Raw genomic sequence first — 12469 nt, forward strand, 5'->3', positions numbered from 1 at the left:
CTGGCCTTCTCCCAGAAGGAAGCGGCTGTGCCCAGAGACCAGTGAATATCAGAAGGATGCCCTGATGGGGGTGGCACTCAGTGGAGCAGGGAAGGAAGAGCTCCTGGGAAGAAGCACTTGAGCTGAGCCCAGAAGGAAGGAAGGAGCTGCAGGGAGAGGTTGCTCTGGGCCCCTCCCTGTGATGGCCTGTTGGACCAGACGACCTACCTCTCAGAGCCCTTCCAGTGTGTACGTGGGAAGGAGCCTCTGTCTCTGTTGAGGGGCCAGGGAGAAGAAAAAGATGGAGTAGTGAGCCCACCAAAGAAGTCATGCCAAGGAAATTGTGGAACCAAAATGCAGGCTGGAAAGAAAGAGTAAGGCCTCCTCTCTTTCCTTCTATCAGCCCAGGGAGGTTAAGAAGTTCAGGAACTGGGGCAGTAGGTGGTTGAGTGGATAAAGAACCAGACCTAAAAATGGAAGGTCCTGGGTTCACATCTGGCCTCAGCCACTTCCCAGCTGTGTGACCCTGGGCAAGTCACTTCACCCCATTGCCTAGCCCTTGCCACTCCTCTGCCTTGGAGCCAATACATAATAGTGACTCTAGGATAGAAGGAGGAAATGGTTTAAAAACAACAACAAAATGTTCAGGAATTGTTTGCCCCTGGGGGGTGGCAGGGATGGAGAGTGTGACAGAGATAGAAGTGACTTACCCAGGCTCTCTCAAGCCAGCCCAATAGCCAGAAGTAACTCAAGGTCACACCACTAATATCTGGTTTTTAAACCCTTGGACCTTCCATCTGAGAATCAATCCTGTGTATTCCTTCTAAAGCAGAAGAGTGGAAAGGGCTAGGCAATGGGGGTGAAGGGTCACATTTGAACCCAGGGCCTCCAGTCTCTGGACCTGGCTCTCCATCCATAGAGCTGGATTGGCAGGGAGACAGTGGAGCTGTCTGAGTCAGGAAGACATGAGTTCAGGTCCTCCCTCCCACACAGAGGGGTCCACAGACTAATTGTGACCAGAAGCTGCCAATCTGCATGGGCAGGAGTTTCTCCAGGAGGGTAGGCCCTGGTCTGAAAAGAGAGTCAAGACTGGAACTCGGGTCTCCTGGCTGTAGGACTGGATCGATGAGGCTCGCTTGGGGGGAAGGATCCCTCACCCAGGCATAGCAACGGAGGACAATGGGGAATAAAAGGAGAAAGCCAAGGCAGGACTAAGACAAGGGGAGAACCAAATGCCTGGGGACCGGCAGAGGAAAAGAACCCTGGGCTTGTCAGGCACAAGAGAGCCGGACTCGCATCCCGGCCCAGTATAGACCAGCCAGCTCCCTCTAGGCCCCCTGAGGCCGTGTATCCGGCCCCCACCGCACTTCCGGAAGGGGCGCCCCTTTCCCGGGTGGTCGGGAGTCACTCCTGTACAGCACTACTTCCGGTGACGTAATCCCTCAAAGGATGACGTGGCTGCATGGAAGCCCCGGGCCTGGTGAGCGGTGCTCTGGGGGAGGGGATTCCGCACTGTCTACTGCTGCCCGCTTAGGGTTAGGATTAGGTTAGGGTTGGGTTTTTATGGTCCGGCTCTCCGGTCTGAGGGTCAGTGTAAATAGTTCGGGGACCCCTGCCCTATGGGAATGTTCCGCGATGAGGGGGTTGGGCTTGCATGAACAGCAGCTTTAAAGGTAAGGACCCCAGTTCGGATGCTGACTGTTACCCAGCAGCATTAGGGCTCAGTGGAAGTGGTCTCCCTTTGCCCGGCCTCAGGTCCCAATCTGTAAAATGAAGACAAGTTCTGAGGACCCAACGCCGATGTGCTGTGTGGAGAGAGGAAGATGTAGTGTTGGCTCTGGAGGCAGGAGATCTGGGTTCGAATCCCAAACCAGACATTAGCATCACTCAATTCTCAGGCCTCGATTTTTCCATCCTTAAATGGGAAGTTCTACTTGGGCTGCCTGCCCCACGGGGTTGTTTTGAGGAGTGTTTTATAAACCCGAAAGCATTCCAGAAATCCGAGTTCTACCGTGAGGTCTCGGGGCTCGGCCCCTTTAAGCTTCCGGTCCCGACTTCACTTCCCTTGTCTCCCTCCCGCCACCCCTGCCGCGTCCTTACAGCCGAACGCCACGGATTCGGACCGAAGGAAGATCATTAGAGCGGGAAGAGCCCCCGGGCTAGTCAGAGCTCCAAACCCCAGCTGAGCCCCTCCCCCGAGAGATCTTGGGCAAGTCACCGAGAGCGAGCCTCGGTGTCCTCCTCTGGGAAAGAAGGGCAGCAGTCCGGCAGCCCCGGGCTGCTTGCACTATCTCTGTCGGTGTCACCGCCACCTGGTGGCCTCGGCGGGGAGGGCAGCAGAGGGAGCCGCCAGGTCCGGGCCGTCAGCCCGGCCGGCCGCACGTCCGAGGGGGTTCGGATTCTCAGACCTGGCCCCCGCTGAGCCTCGCTGCCTTTCGGCCTTCTCCCAAGGGCGGTGCAAAGCCTCCAGGCTTTCTTTGCCGAGTACCCCGCCCCGCCCCCTCTCCCCAGTGAACCAGGGGCCGAGTCACCCGGGGGCGGGCCTGTCCTCCGAGAGAGGCCCGCAGGCTCACTCACTTGTCGGGGCACAAAACGCACCAGGCCAGGGCCGGCACTCTAGGGCCCCTCCCAGCCCCGCCCCGCCCCGCCCTCATGCCCCCTCTGGCCGGCTGCCAATGGGAAGTTGGCGGTCCGGGGCCCAAAGAAACACAGCAGAGCAGCTTTCATTCCTAGCTTGGCCTCTCCCAGGCCTCGTCTTTATTGGTGTCGGCTCCCAGGCCTCATCCGGCATCCCCCAGCGGCCCGCAGATGTGCCCCAGGGCTGGTGTGGCTGGGGGTGGGAGCTGAGAAGCCCTGAAGCTACTCTCCAGTCACCCCACAGTGTGCAGCGGGCTTCGAGGCCAGCCTCCGCCTGGGCCTCGGCCTCCTCCCGGAGACAAAGTGCAGAGCCAAGGGAAGCTGTGGCCGGAGCCAGACCAGGAAGCTCAACGTTCCCGCAAGTGCCAGCGTGTAGATGGAACCCATTTTCCAGACGCCCAGACGGATCACTGGCTTTCCCCATCCCGCCCGGCCAGCATTCTCCAGCCTCCCGACTCCCCCATGGCAGCCACCCAAACAACCGGCATGGCCCAGGCGGGCCGTGGGGGGGACAGAACTCCAGAAGACAGGGCCCTTGGGCAAGTTCCTTCCTCTCCGGCCGGCCTCCTCAAAGGAGGGGCAGGGCTCGATGGCCTCCAAGCTGCCTCCCACCCCAGCACTTCTTCGGCCTACAAGCCCAACTCCCTCCCTTTACAGCTGGGGAGACTGAAGGCCCTACCCCACCCCAGAGGACGCCCCCGCAGAGATCCAGGCTCCCGAGTGGTCCCATGAGCACCCCACCGAAGGCTGGGTCTGGGGGCTCTGGGTCTCCTTCCCTCCTCTCTGGGCCTCAGCCGTCTCATCAGTAAACAAGGGGGCTGGACCAGGTGGCCTCTGTGGCCTGTGCTTGCTGGAGATGCCCAGGGCCTCCCTGCCCTGCCCGTGGCCCTGCTGGGCTGGCTGCCGGTATCGGAAGGCCTGGGTGGCTGGAGCTAGGGACGGCATGGGCCTAGGAACAAAGTCTACATCGGCTACACTGAACGTACGCTCTCCTCGTGGGGAGGAGGGGAGAAGAGAGGAGGGAGCCCCCCACCCTGGGCTACCCACCAGCCCACCCACAGTGGGGACAGGGCTCTCAGACACCCAAGCCAGGCGGGGAGGGAGCCAGGTGAGGACGACGGCCGGGCAGGGCAGCGGCGCCTCCTCCCAGATGTCCGAGGCCCCGGTCAGCGGGGTGGCGGGGCCTGGCCCCCCAGCAGCAGCAGGCGGCGCCGACCGGCCTCGTAGTCCCCCTCGTCCACGCTGACCAGCAGGCGGATGGGCTCCCGGCCCACAGCCTCCCGAAGGGCCTCTGTCAGGAAGACGCCCCGCAGGGCCTGGAGCAGGGCCCCGCTCAGGTAGTCCCCCCAAAAAGCATCCAGGTACGAAAGCTCGGAGAACTTGATGTCACACACCACGGAACCCAGGTCCCTCGATTTCAGCACGGCCATGGCCTGCCCGAACAGGTCCAGCTGGCGGGCCAGTGACTGGGGCCGCCGGGACGCCACCCCCTGGGCCAGGGCCGACCCATGCTCACAGTACTCGGCCCGTACTCGAAGGCGGATATCTGCAGGGAAGGAAGGGAGGGTATTGGGGGAGGCCGGGGCCCCACCATCCATCCCTGCTATCCCTCTTCTACCTGGCCCTTAGGCCCTCGGTCCCCCTCTCCTTCCTTTCCTTCCCGGGGCACCAGGTTGCTTTCTCCCTGGTCCAGCCTGGACCCTGTCCCTATCCTCCAAGGCCTCCAGAGGCCTGCAATTCTACGACCCATTCTGGCTGTTGAGGGCCAGCCTTCCATCCCTCCTGGTCCTCTTGCCTGCCCCCTTTCATGATTTTCTAGGTAAACAATTCGCTTAGTCAGTCATTCATTCATTCCATCCCTCAATTGCCTTTTCATGCTCCCACCATCTTGGGTCACGCCATCATCCACCTGGTCTGTTCCAACGCCCAGGGTGGCCAGGCCCACGTCCCCGGGGCCCTTCCTGCAGGGTGGAAATCCTTTTCTTCCTCCCCGAGAGAGAGGCTCTCCTCTCTGAGCCCAGGACTGTCTCTCATCAAACGAACTCGTGTCCCCCTCTCCCTTGCATTACACCCCAACCGCCTCCCCTTCACCCTTTCCCCCATCCTCTCTCCTTCTGCCCCATTCCAAAGAGATCCTCCGGGCCCTGGACGACGCTCCATTCTCCATACTTACAAACTCAGGTCTCCACCATTAAAAACTCCCAATCGGGTTCATTCCCTCCCTCTCCCCCCTATTCTGCCCCAAATCTTGTCCAAACAAGCCATGGGATCAATGGAGCCACCATTGGTTGCCTTCACTTTTGCACAACAATGAAGACGGAGAAAATCACACACCTCTTCTAGCAGGGTCTAACCCTAATTTACGTTGCACAACCTCAAAGGGGCCCTCACTACTGCTGGGCAATCCCGGCGCTGCTAGGCCACCGTCCTTCTATCAAATCCCTCTCTGCTCTCCACAGCAGCTCTTCCAAAACTCCTCATCCTACCTTAAACCTCCCATCGCTCCCTGCCCTGCCCCTGCTCTCAGGTGAGAACCTCACTTCAGATTGTATAGAAAACGCTGGGGCCGTCCTCCATGAGCTCCCTCTTCTCCCCTCTGCCTCAGCTCCTCTCACTCAGAAGGTTGACCACACGTTCTCCTTCACCATGAGCAGCCAGTCCCCGAAGCTGCTCAGGCAGTCCCACTCCGTTCCAACTCCAGATGATGCCCCATGAGCCCCGGCTCAATCACTTCCTTTTGCTCTCTCCCTGCCTCCGGGTAGCTTCCTCTACAAGTATTCCCATGCCTCCTCCATCCTGAACAAAGCCCTCACCGGATCTTCAGCCCCTGCTAACCATCGGCTTCTCCCTCTTCTGCCTTTGGGGCCCAAACCCCTCAAACAGGTGTCCCCAGCGTCTTCCTTCTCTTGGCCCCTTACGGTCTGGCCTTGCTGTTCATTTCTTCTCTCCACTTACGAAGGACCTTACCAAAGCGGCAGCCTGTTCTCTTTAGCCCTTCCTGTAGCTCATGATGTTCTGTACCCCCTTTCTCTCTTGGCTCTCTCCTGACCCCCTTAGCCAGATCTTCATCCAGACGCGCCTTCTAATCACAGGTGGCCCCCAAGGCTCCGTCCTGCTTCTCTTCTCCCTCCTCTTCGGCTCCCAGGGATTGTTATGGCCATGGAGGATGCTCGGATCAACGTGTGCAGGCCTGACCTCTCCAAGCACTGTCGATGAGGCACGTGGAATACAGGATGTCCTGTGGACGTCTCCAACTCAACACGTCCAAAACTGAACTTGCGGTCTCTCCTCCTAAACTGTCCCCACTCTCCTACCCTGCCTGCTGCGGCCAAGGGCAACATCACCTTCCCGGGGTTTCCAACCCAGGAGTCATCCCTACACTCTCCCTATACTCCCTCCCCGCTCAAATCCGACAGGGCGCCTTGCAAGGCCTGTCGATTTCAGCTCTGCCCCCTCTCCTCCAACACTGATGCAGACCCTCATCACCTCCCTCCTGGACACTACAATAGCTGCTGGTGGGTCTGCCGGCCTCAAGTCTCTCCCATCTGCAGTCCAGCCTCCATTGAGCCACTGAAGTGATTGCCTTAAAGCTCAGGTCTGGTCACCCCCCACACACACACACCCCTAAACTCCAGTGACTTCCTTCCTAGTGCTTCCGGGATCAAATCTTCTGCTTGCCATTCAAAGCCTTGCACATCCTAGCACCCTCTTACCCTTCCAGGCTTCTCACACTTTACACCCCAACATATATATTTATTAAAACGTTCCCTGTCATCTTAGAATCAATACTATGTATTGGTTCCAAGGCAGAAAAGCAGTAAGGGCTGAGCAATGAGGGTTAAGTGACTTGCCCAGGGTCACCAAGCCTGGAAGTGTTCAAGGGGAGACTTGAACCCAGAACTTCTAGGCCTGGCTATCAATCCCCTGAGCCACCTAGCTGCTCCCTAAACACAAACCCTTCAGTCCTGTGACAATGGCCTCCTGGCTGCTGTACAAACCAGTCACTATCTCTGGGTATTTTCACTAGCTTCTCATCCAGGTCCAGAATGCTTTCTTTTCTGCCTCCTGGCTTCCTTCAAGTCCCAGATAAAATCCCACCTTCTCAGTATAGCTGTGTGACTCAGTGGACAGAAAGCCAGGCCTGGATACAGGAGGTCCCGGGTTCCAATCTGGCCTCAGACATTTCCTAGCTGGGTGATCCTGGGCAAGTCACTTAACCCCAACTGCCTAGCCCTTGGAACTGATACTGGGTCTCCAGTTCGACTGTCTCCTGCCTCCTCTGCATCCCTCGCACCTAGCACCATGCCTGGCACATGGCACGAGTTCAGTATTTACTGACTGTGCCACTCGCTCTCCCCCTTTCACTGCCAAGACTCTTTAAAAGCCCCTCTTCCTGCCCCTGTTCACTCCCCCACTCCCAGCCCTCCTTCCTACTTGGCTCCCGAGGAGCCCCCAACTGCTAAATCCCGAGGCCCTCCTCTGTCTCCTTTTCTCTCTGCAGATTCTGACCCCGCTGACCCCCTGAGCTCCAACCTTCCTGTTATAAGGCTTCTCCCAGCCCCACATTCCTAGGTTCTAGGAGGCCCCTCCCCCTCTGACACGCCCTACTCTAGGCCCCTCCCCCGTCCCTCCCTGTTCTAGGCCCCTCCCTCTGGCAGTCCCTGTACTAGGCCCCTCCCCCTCTGACATTACCTGTTCTAGGTCCTTTTCCCTGACCCTCTGTTCTAGGCCCCTCCCCCTCTGACACGCCCCACTCTAGGCCCCTCCCCCTCTGACATTACCTGTTCTAGGTCCTTTCCCCTGACCCTCGGTTCTAGGCCCCTCCCCCTCTGGCAGGCCCTATTCTAGGCCCCTCACCCTCTGACACTGCCAGTTTTAGGCCCCTTCCCTCGATCCTCTCTATTCCAAGCCCCGCCCCCCACTCTGAGTTTGAAGGCCAGCATCCTCAGGCTCACAATGGCATCATCTCAGAGCCCCAAGTGACCTCTGGCACTGCCCCTGGTGGGAGGGGCACATTGGACCCCAGCTCCCTCTCAGCCCCAGGGGGCCCTGTTGGGAGGCTGCTGGCTCCCCGGGGTGGCTCTGTTGCTTTGGCCCCTGCCCCTGACTGCCCCTCTTCCACTGGCTGGTCCCTCACCTGCTAGTTAGCTCTGGCCAATGGCAGCAGAGCCTGTCACTTTATTAACCCCTCACCTTCCCTCTGAGAATCCATTCCAGCTCCAAGGCAGAAGGACCAGGCAGTGGGGGTTCAAGGACTTGCCCAGGGTCACCCAGCCAGGAAGTGCCGCAAGTCCCACTTGAACCCGGGACCTCTCAGGTCTCCAGGCCTGGCTCTCCATTCGCTGCGGTGGGCCCGATCATTTTCTTGTTCCTGCATGCTATTCCCCCGGCACAGTGCGCTGGTGCTAGGAGGTGCCCCATTCAGCCTGGCCTCCCCTCAGCCCACCGCACTCACCACAGGTCACTCTGTTCGGAGTGGAAGATGATCCAGGATTTCTTGCCCGAGAAGCTCCCTGCGGGCCCCGCCGCCTCCTGCCTCTGGCACTGGAGCGGCCCAGGCTTCGCCTCTGCCTCTTCCCAGGAGGTGAACCTGGTGGACAAGCAGTGGTAATGGAGCCCAGCTCGGTGACATTCCACTCTTACCCCAGACATTTATAAGAGACAGCGGTGGCTGGAAGACTTGGGTTCAAATGTGGCCTCAGACCCTTCCTAGCTGGGTGACCCTGGTCCAGTCACTTGACCCCCACTGCCTAGCCCTTACCGCTGCTTCTGCCTCAGGAGCCAAAGCACAGAAGGTAAGGGGTTTTAAAAAATAAAATGAAATAAATAAAGTTCTGGTTTTTGAGGCTTGCAGGAGGAGGAAGCTGGGCTACCCCCACCTCAGAATTGCATAGGAATGTTGTATGACTGAGACTTGAACCCATTCTCCTGCCTCTAAACCAGAACTATTCCAGGTTCCTAGTTCTACAGCTAGAAGCCCCTTTAGAGGACACATTTAATCTCCTTTAATATATTAGGAAATCCAGGTCCACTGACCTTGCCCAGAGCCACAAAGGGGATAAGATCTGAGGCAGGATTCAAATCCAGGTCTTTGGTTTACTATAGCCCAACAGGGTTTAAATTTAAATCAACAGGATTTATTATGCTGAATCCTCCCTCATAGGCTATAGCAGCGAATAGAGGAGTCTGGTTAAGCAGAGACTGCCAAAGATGTACAGATCCCACCCCCATTATGATGGGCTTACCTGTCTCCCACTGAGCCCGAGGGGAAGTGGTGCTGGCTGGACCCAAGCAGTTCCCTTCTGGCCTCTCAGTCTCTGAGCCAGAAGGACTACAGCTATGGCGCTCTGGGGACACTGAGAAAAGGAAAGAAGATAAAGAGTCCCTGGACAGTCCTGGCCCAGATGCCAAGCCTCCCCAAGCCTGTCAAATCCCAGGGTCCTGCTTGTCCCCAAGAGGAGCTCGCCCCCTTCCCAGGCCTCTCAAGAATGTCCTTTGGGTCCCCTTCCTCTGTCCTTCCTCCTCACTCTCAGAATGATCCCCCATCCTCTTGGGGCTGGCCATCCTCTTCCCAAAGAAGAGTTATCCGATTTCCAGACCAAGAGGATGGCACGATTCTGGGAGACGAAGTACTGGCCTAAAGATTCCGCCTTGGGAAGAGGGCAGATGGGCAACCGTCTAAGGAGAAGCTCAATTAAATCTGGGGAGAAGAGAATGGGCAGGACTCTGGGAACTCGGGTACTGGCCCTGGGCAGATCAGAAAGATCAATGGATTGAGATTCGGAAGCCCTGGGTCTAGATCTTGGTAGTGTGTAAAATGCTGAGGTTAGGCAGTAAGCCCTAAGGACTCTCTGAGCTCCAAGTCTGGGAATCCCTTTACCTAACTGGCCCTGGCCCTGTGAGATGTCTGACTCCTTCCTTGTGGATCACCAGGGCCATGGCTTCCAAAGTTCCTGTCCCCAGAAATCCCACCTTCCCAATCCAATACACTTCCCCTGCCGTGAAAGGTAGAAAAGTCTCTCCAATCTCAGGCCTTGCTGATCTTCCCCAGTCAGGCATCTCCCCAGGCCCCATCCATCAGCCTCCCCTCTTCTCCGGCCAATACCAGCCCTCTGGGAACCCTGTCTGTCCCTCAGGGGCAGCTGCCTCCTCCAGGATCACTCATTTCCGGGGTCCATCCCCATCCATGCCCCTACGGGAGGGTCCCCAAGAATCCTGATCCCATCTCTTCTTCTAGGCCCTCACCGGCCTTTTGCCCTAGAGGGGCCGCATCAATCCCTCTCTCTAGTCTTGTCAGAGCCCTAATGGTGCCCTTCCCCTAAGAAAGTCCCATGAGCCCCTACTCCCTTCTCCCAGAGGGCTCGGCAGCCCCTGACCCCTTGTCTGGACCCTCTCCACCCCCAGCTCTCCAGGCCGGCCAGGGACCGCGTACCTGGGCGCATCCGCTTGAGCGAGAGCTTGGGCAGCAGGTCCTGGCGGGACAGCACCCGAAGCAGCTGTTTCAGGGGCCCCAGGCGGGCCTCGTCGCACTGGCCCCTCCTCTCCAGCTCAAGCAGGAGCTCCAGCCCGGAGCGGGAGGGGGCCGGCTGCGGGCCCCCCCGCGGGGCCAGGCCGGGCGGGCTGTCCTGGGGCGCCGGCAGAGCCTCTTCCAAGAGAAAGGAGAGCACGGCAAGCTCCTGCTCGCTCAGCTGGGCGCCCACCACCTGGAACACGCGGTGCAGGGGCTGCAGCCCGTAGTAGTCCAGGCACTCATCCTCCTCCCAGCAGGGGCTGCCCTGGCCCCTGGGCCCCACCATTGGGCCGGACCAAGGGGCGCTGCGACAGAAGTGGAGAGGAGGGTCAGCGTCCGTGCCGGGTCCCCAAGAAGCTCCTCTCCGGGCCAGGGGGCTCTCAGCTGGGCGCTGGGTCCCAGAGCGATTTAAATGACCCCGTCCAAAGCCCGGGGATTTCGTCAGAACTCTCAAGCTCCCCTTCCGCCCAGTCCCGTGGCCCAGCCTTCAGCCGCCCCGAGGGGGTTCCTCCCGAGGCTGCCGCAGCTGGGCTGTTTCTCGTACCTTCTGTGCAACTGCGCCTGCGCCGCGAGCGCCCCGCCCCGCCCCCTGCTGCCGCGGCCGCTCACTCGCGCAGGTGCGAGCGCCCCGGCTCGCTCTGCGCAGGCGCAGTGGGTCTGCTCTAAGCGCACCTGCCTATCCCCCCCACCTGCCGGGAAGGGTCAGGAGCGCATGCTCTTGCGGAACGTAAGGGGAGCGCCCACAAACAGGCGGAAAAAAAAAAAACCGAGACGGGGAATGGGGGCAGGGGAAGACTCGGGCAGGTCTTCTCAACCTGATCATTTGGGCCCACCGGAGGTCCAAGACGGCCAGCCCAATCACGAGTTACTTTCCACTCTGGGCCTCAGTTTAGTCACCTGTAAAATGGGACCGATACCACTTCTTCCTGGGGATGCGGTGACTGTCCTTGGGCTTCAGTGACACCCCCCCCCCACTCCACCCCAGGCAGCCTGTCTTAACTCTGACAGCGTTCCCTTCCCCTTTCACATTCTAGGAACCCTTCGAGTTAGATTGGAAACAAAGACTAGAGTTCCAGTTCTACCTCAGCTGCTGCCTTAACCTAAAACTCAGTTTTCTCCTCTGTAAAATGGGAATCACAATAGCAGTCACCTCCCAGGGCAGTTGTGCTGTGTGGAAAGCCCCCTATAAATGCTCCCCTAGGGCTTTACTGTCAGGACCCCCCCCCAAGTTTATTGGCAGGTTCACCCACAAATAGGCGTGTTTGGAGGAAGAGAGACAAAAGAGCATCCAAACACACGTCCGAGGATCGAGAAGTCCCAGGATGCCTAGGGAGAGAGCAGGGAGGGGAAGCCCGCAATAGTAACCTTAGCAAGGGAGGAGCGCGCATCTCCAGGATACTCCCAACAGCCCCTGGGAGGGAGGCACCGCCCTCATGAGAGGAGGAGCCTGAGGCGGGAGGGGAAGCGGTTCGAAAGGTTGAAGGGTAGCTTTGTACCGAGACCTCTAAGCCAATCTAGCCGCAGCCAGAGAAAAGCCGTCGAGGTCCAAACGCTGTGGAATTGGTTTTTAAAAGGAGACAAATTGGGTAAACAAAGCCCCAAAGTCATCGGGGGGTGGTAAATTCCAAAAGTCAGGGCAGCTAAGGAGCTCAGTGCAGAGCCCCGTCCTGCAGGCTTCCCGGGTTCAAATCGGACCTCGGATATGTCCTAGCCGTGAGACCTTCAGCAAGTCATTTCAGCCTGTTTGCCTCCGTTTCCTCAAATGAAAAATGAGCTGGAGAAGGAAATGGCCAACCGACCCCGTGACTTTATCAAGAAAATCCCAAATGGGGTCCGCTAAGAGTCGGACCCGAGGAAAACATCTCCCCCACGCCACCAGATACTTCCTGGGAAACCAAAAAGCAGCCGAGCCGATTTAAGCAATCACGGCGCGTTTATTAAACGCCTACTGTGTGCCCTCCAGGAGCTCCCTCCCCTTCCCCATCCTTCTCTCCTCCCTGCCCCCACCAAGCTCCTACCTCAGACCGGCTGGGCTGGGGCAGGGGCCCATACCTGTTAAGTCTCCAGACGTGGAGCTCGTGGCTTGTTGCTGCAACTGCCTGGGACCCGAGCAGGAGGACTGTGGGCACTCCGGGAGGCACGGCGGGAGGACCCCTCTGTCCCCGCCCACCCTGATTCATCCCCCTTCCCAAAGGGAGGCACTCAAAATGGACCCGGGGTTGGGCGTCGCTGTCTGAGTGTCACAGGGTGGGGCGGCTTGTCCCCAGCCTCCCCAAACACAAACTTCCTCCCTCGCAGCTGCTGCATTCCCGCCCCTCCCCCAAGTCGCTTCCTCCCTAGGTC

The 12469-nt window shown here is 58.8% G+C and overlaps 1 protein-coding gene across 1 annotated transcript; it reads right to left on the bottom strand.

The window, feature by feature from the left end:
* Window positions 1-2700: 2700 nt before the first annotated feature.
* On the bottom strand, window positions 2701-12396 carry DEDD2 (death effector domain containing 2). Its single transcript, XM_003342255.4, has 5 exons — window positions 12179-12396; window positions 10049-10431; window positions 8862-8972; window positions 8072-8206; window positions 2701-4162 (listed from the first exon to the last, which is right to left on the bottom strand). Exons 1-5 carry the CDS (start codon window positions 12304-12306, stop codon window positions 3783-3785), a joined length of 1137 nt encoding a protein of 378 aa, XP_003342303.3. The 5' UTR covers window positions 12307-12396; the 3' UTR covers window positions 2701-3782.
* Window positions 12397-12469: the final 73 nt, after the last annotated feature.

Source organism: Monodelphis domestica, chromosome 4 (genome assembly GCF_027887165.1).
Source record: "Monodelphis domestica isolate mMonDom1 chromosome 4, mMonDom1.pri, whole genome shotgun sequence".
NCBI classification, from domain to species: domain Eukaryota; kingdom Metazoa; phylum Chordata; class Mammalia; order Didelphimorphia; family Didelphidae; genus Monodelphis; species Monodelphis domestica.

Coding starts and splice junctions, on each gene's coding strand:
- DEDD2 (XM_003342255.4), bottom strand. CDS start 12,306: ATGAATCAGGGTGGGCGGGGACAGAGGGGTCCTCCCGCCGTGCCTCCC. Junction 10,432..12,178: donor CACGTCTGGAGACTTAACAG/GTATGGGCCCCT, acceptor CTTCTGTCGCAG/CGCCCCTTGGTCCGGCCCAA. Junction 8,207..8,861: donor TCGGGCTCAGTGGGAGACAG/GTAAGCCCATCA, acceptor CTTGTCCACCAG/GTTCACCTCCTGGGAAGAGG.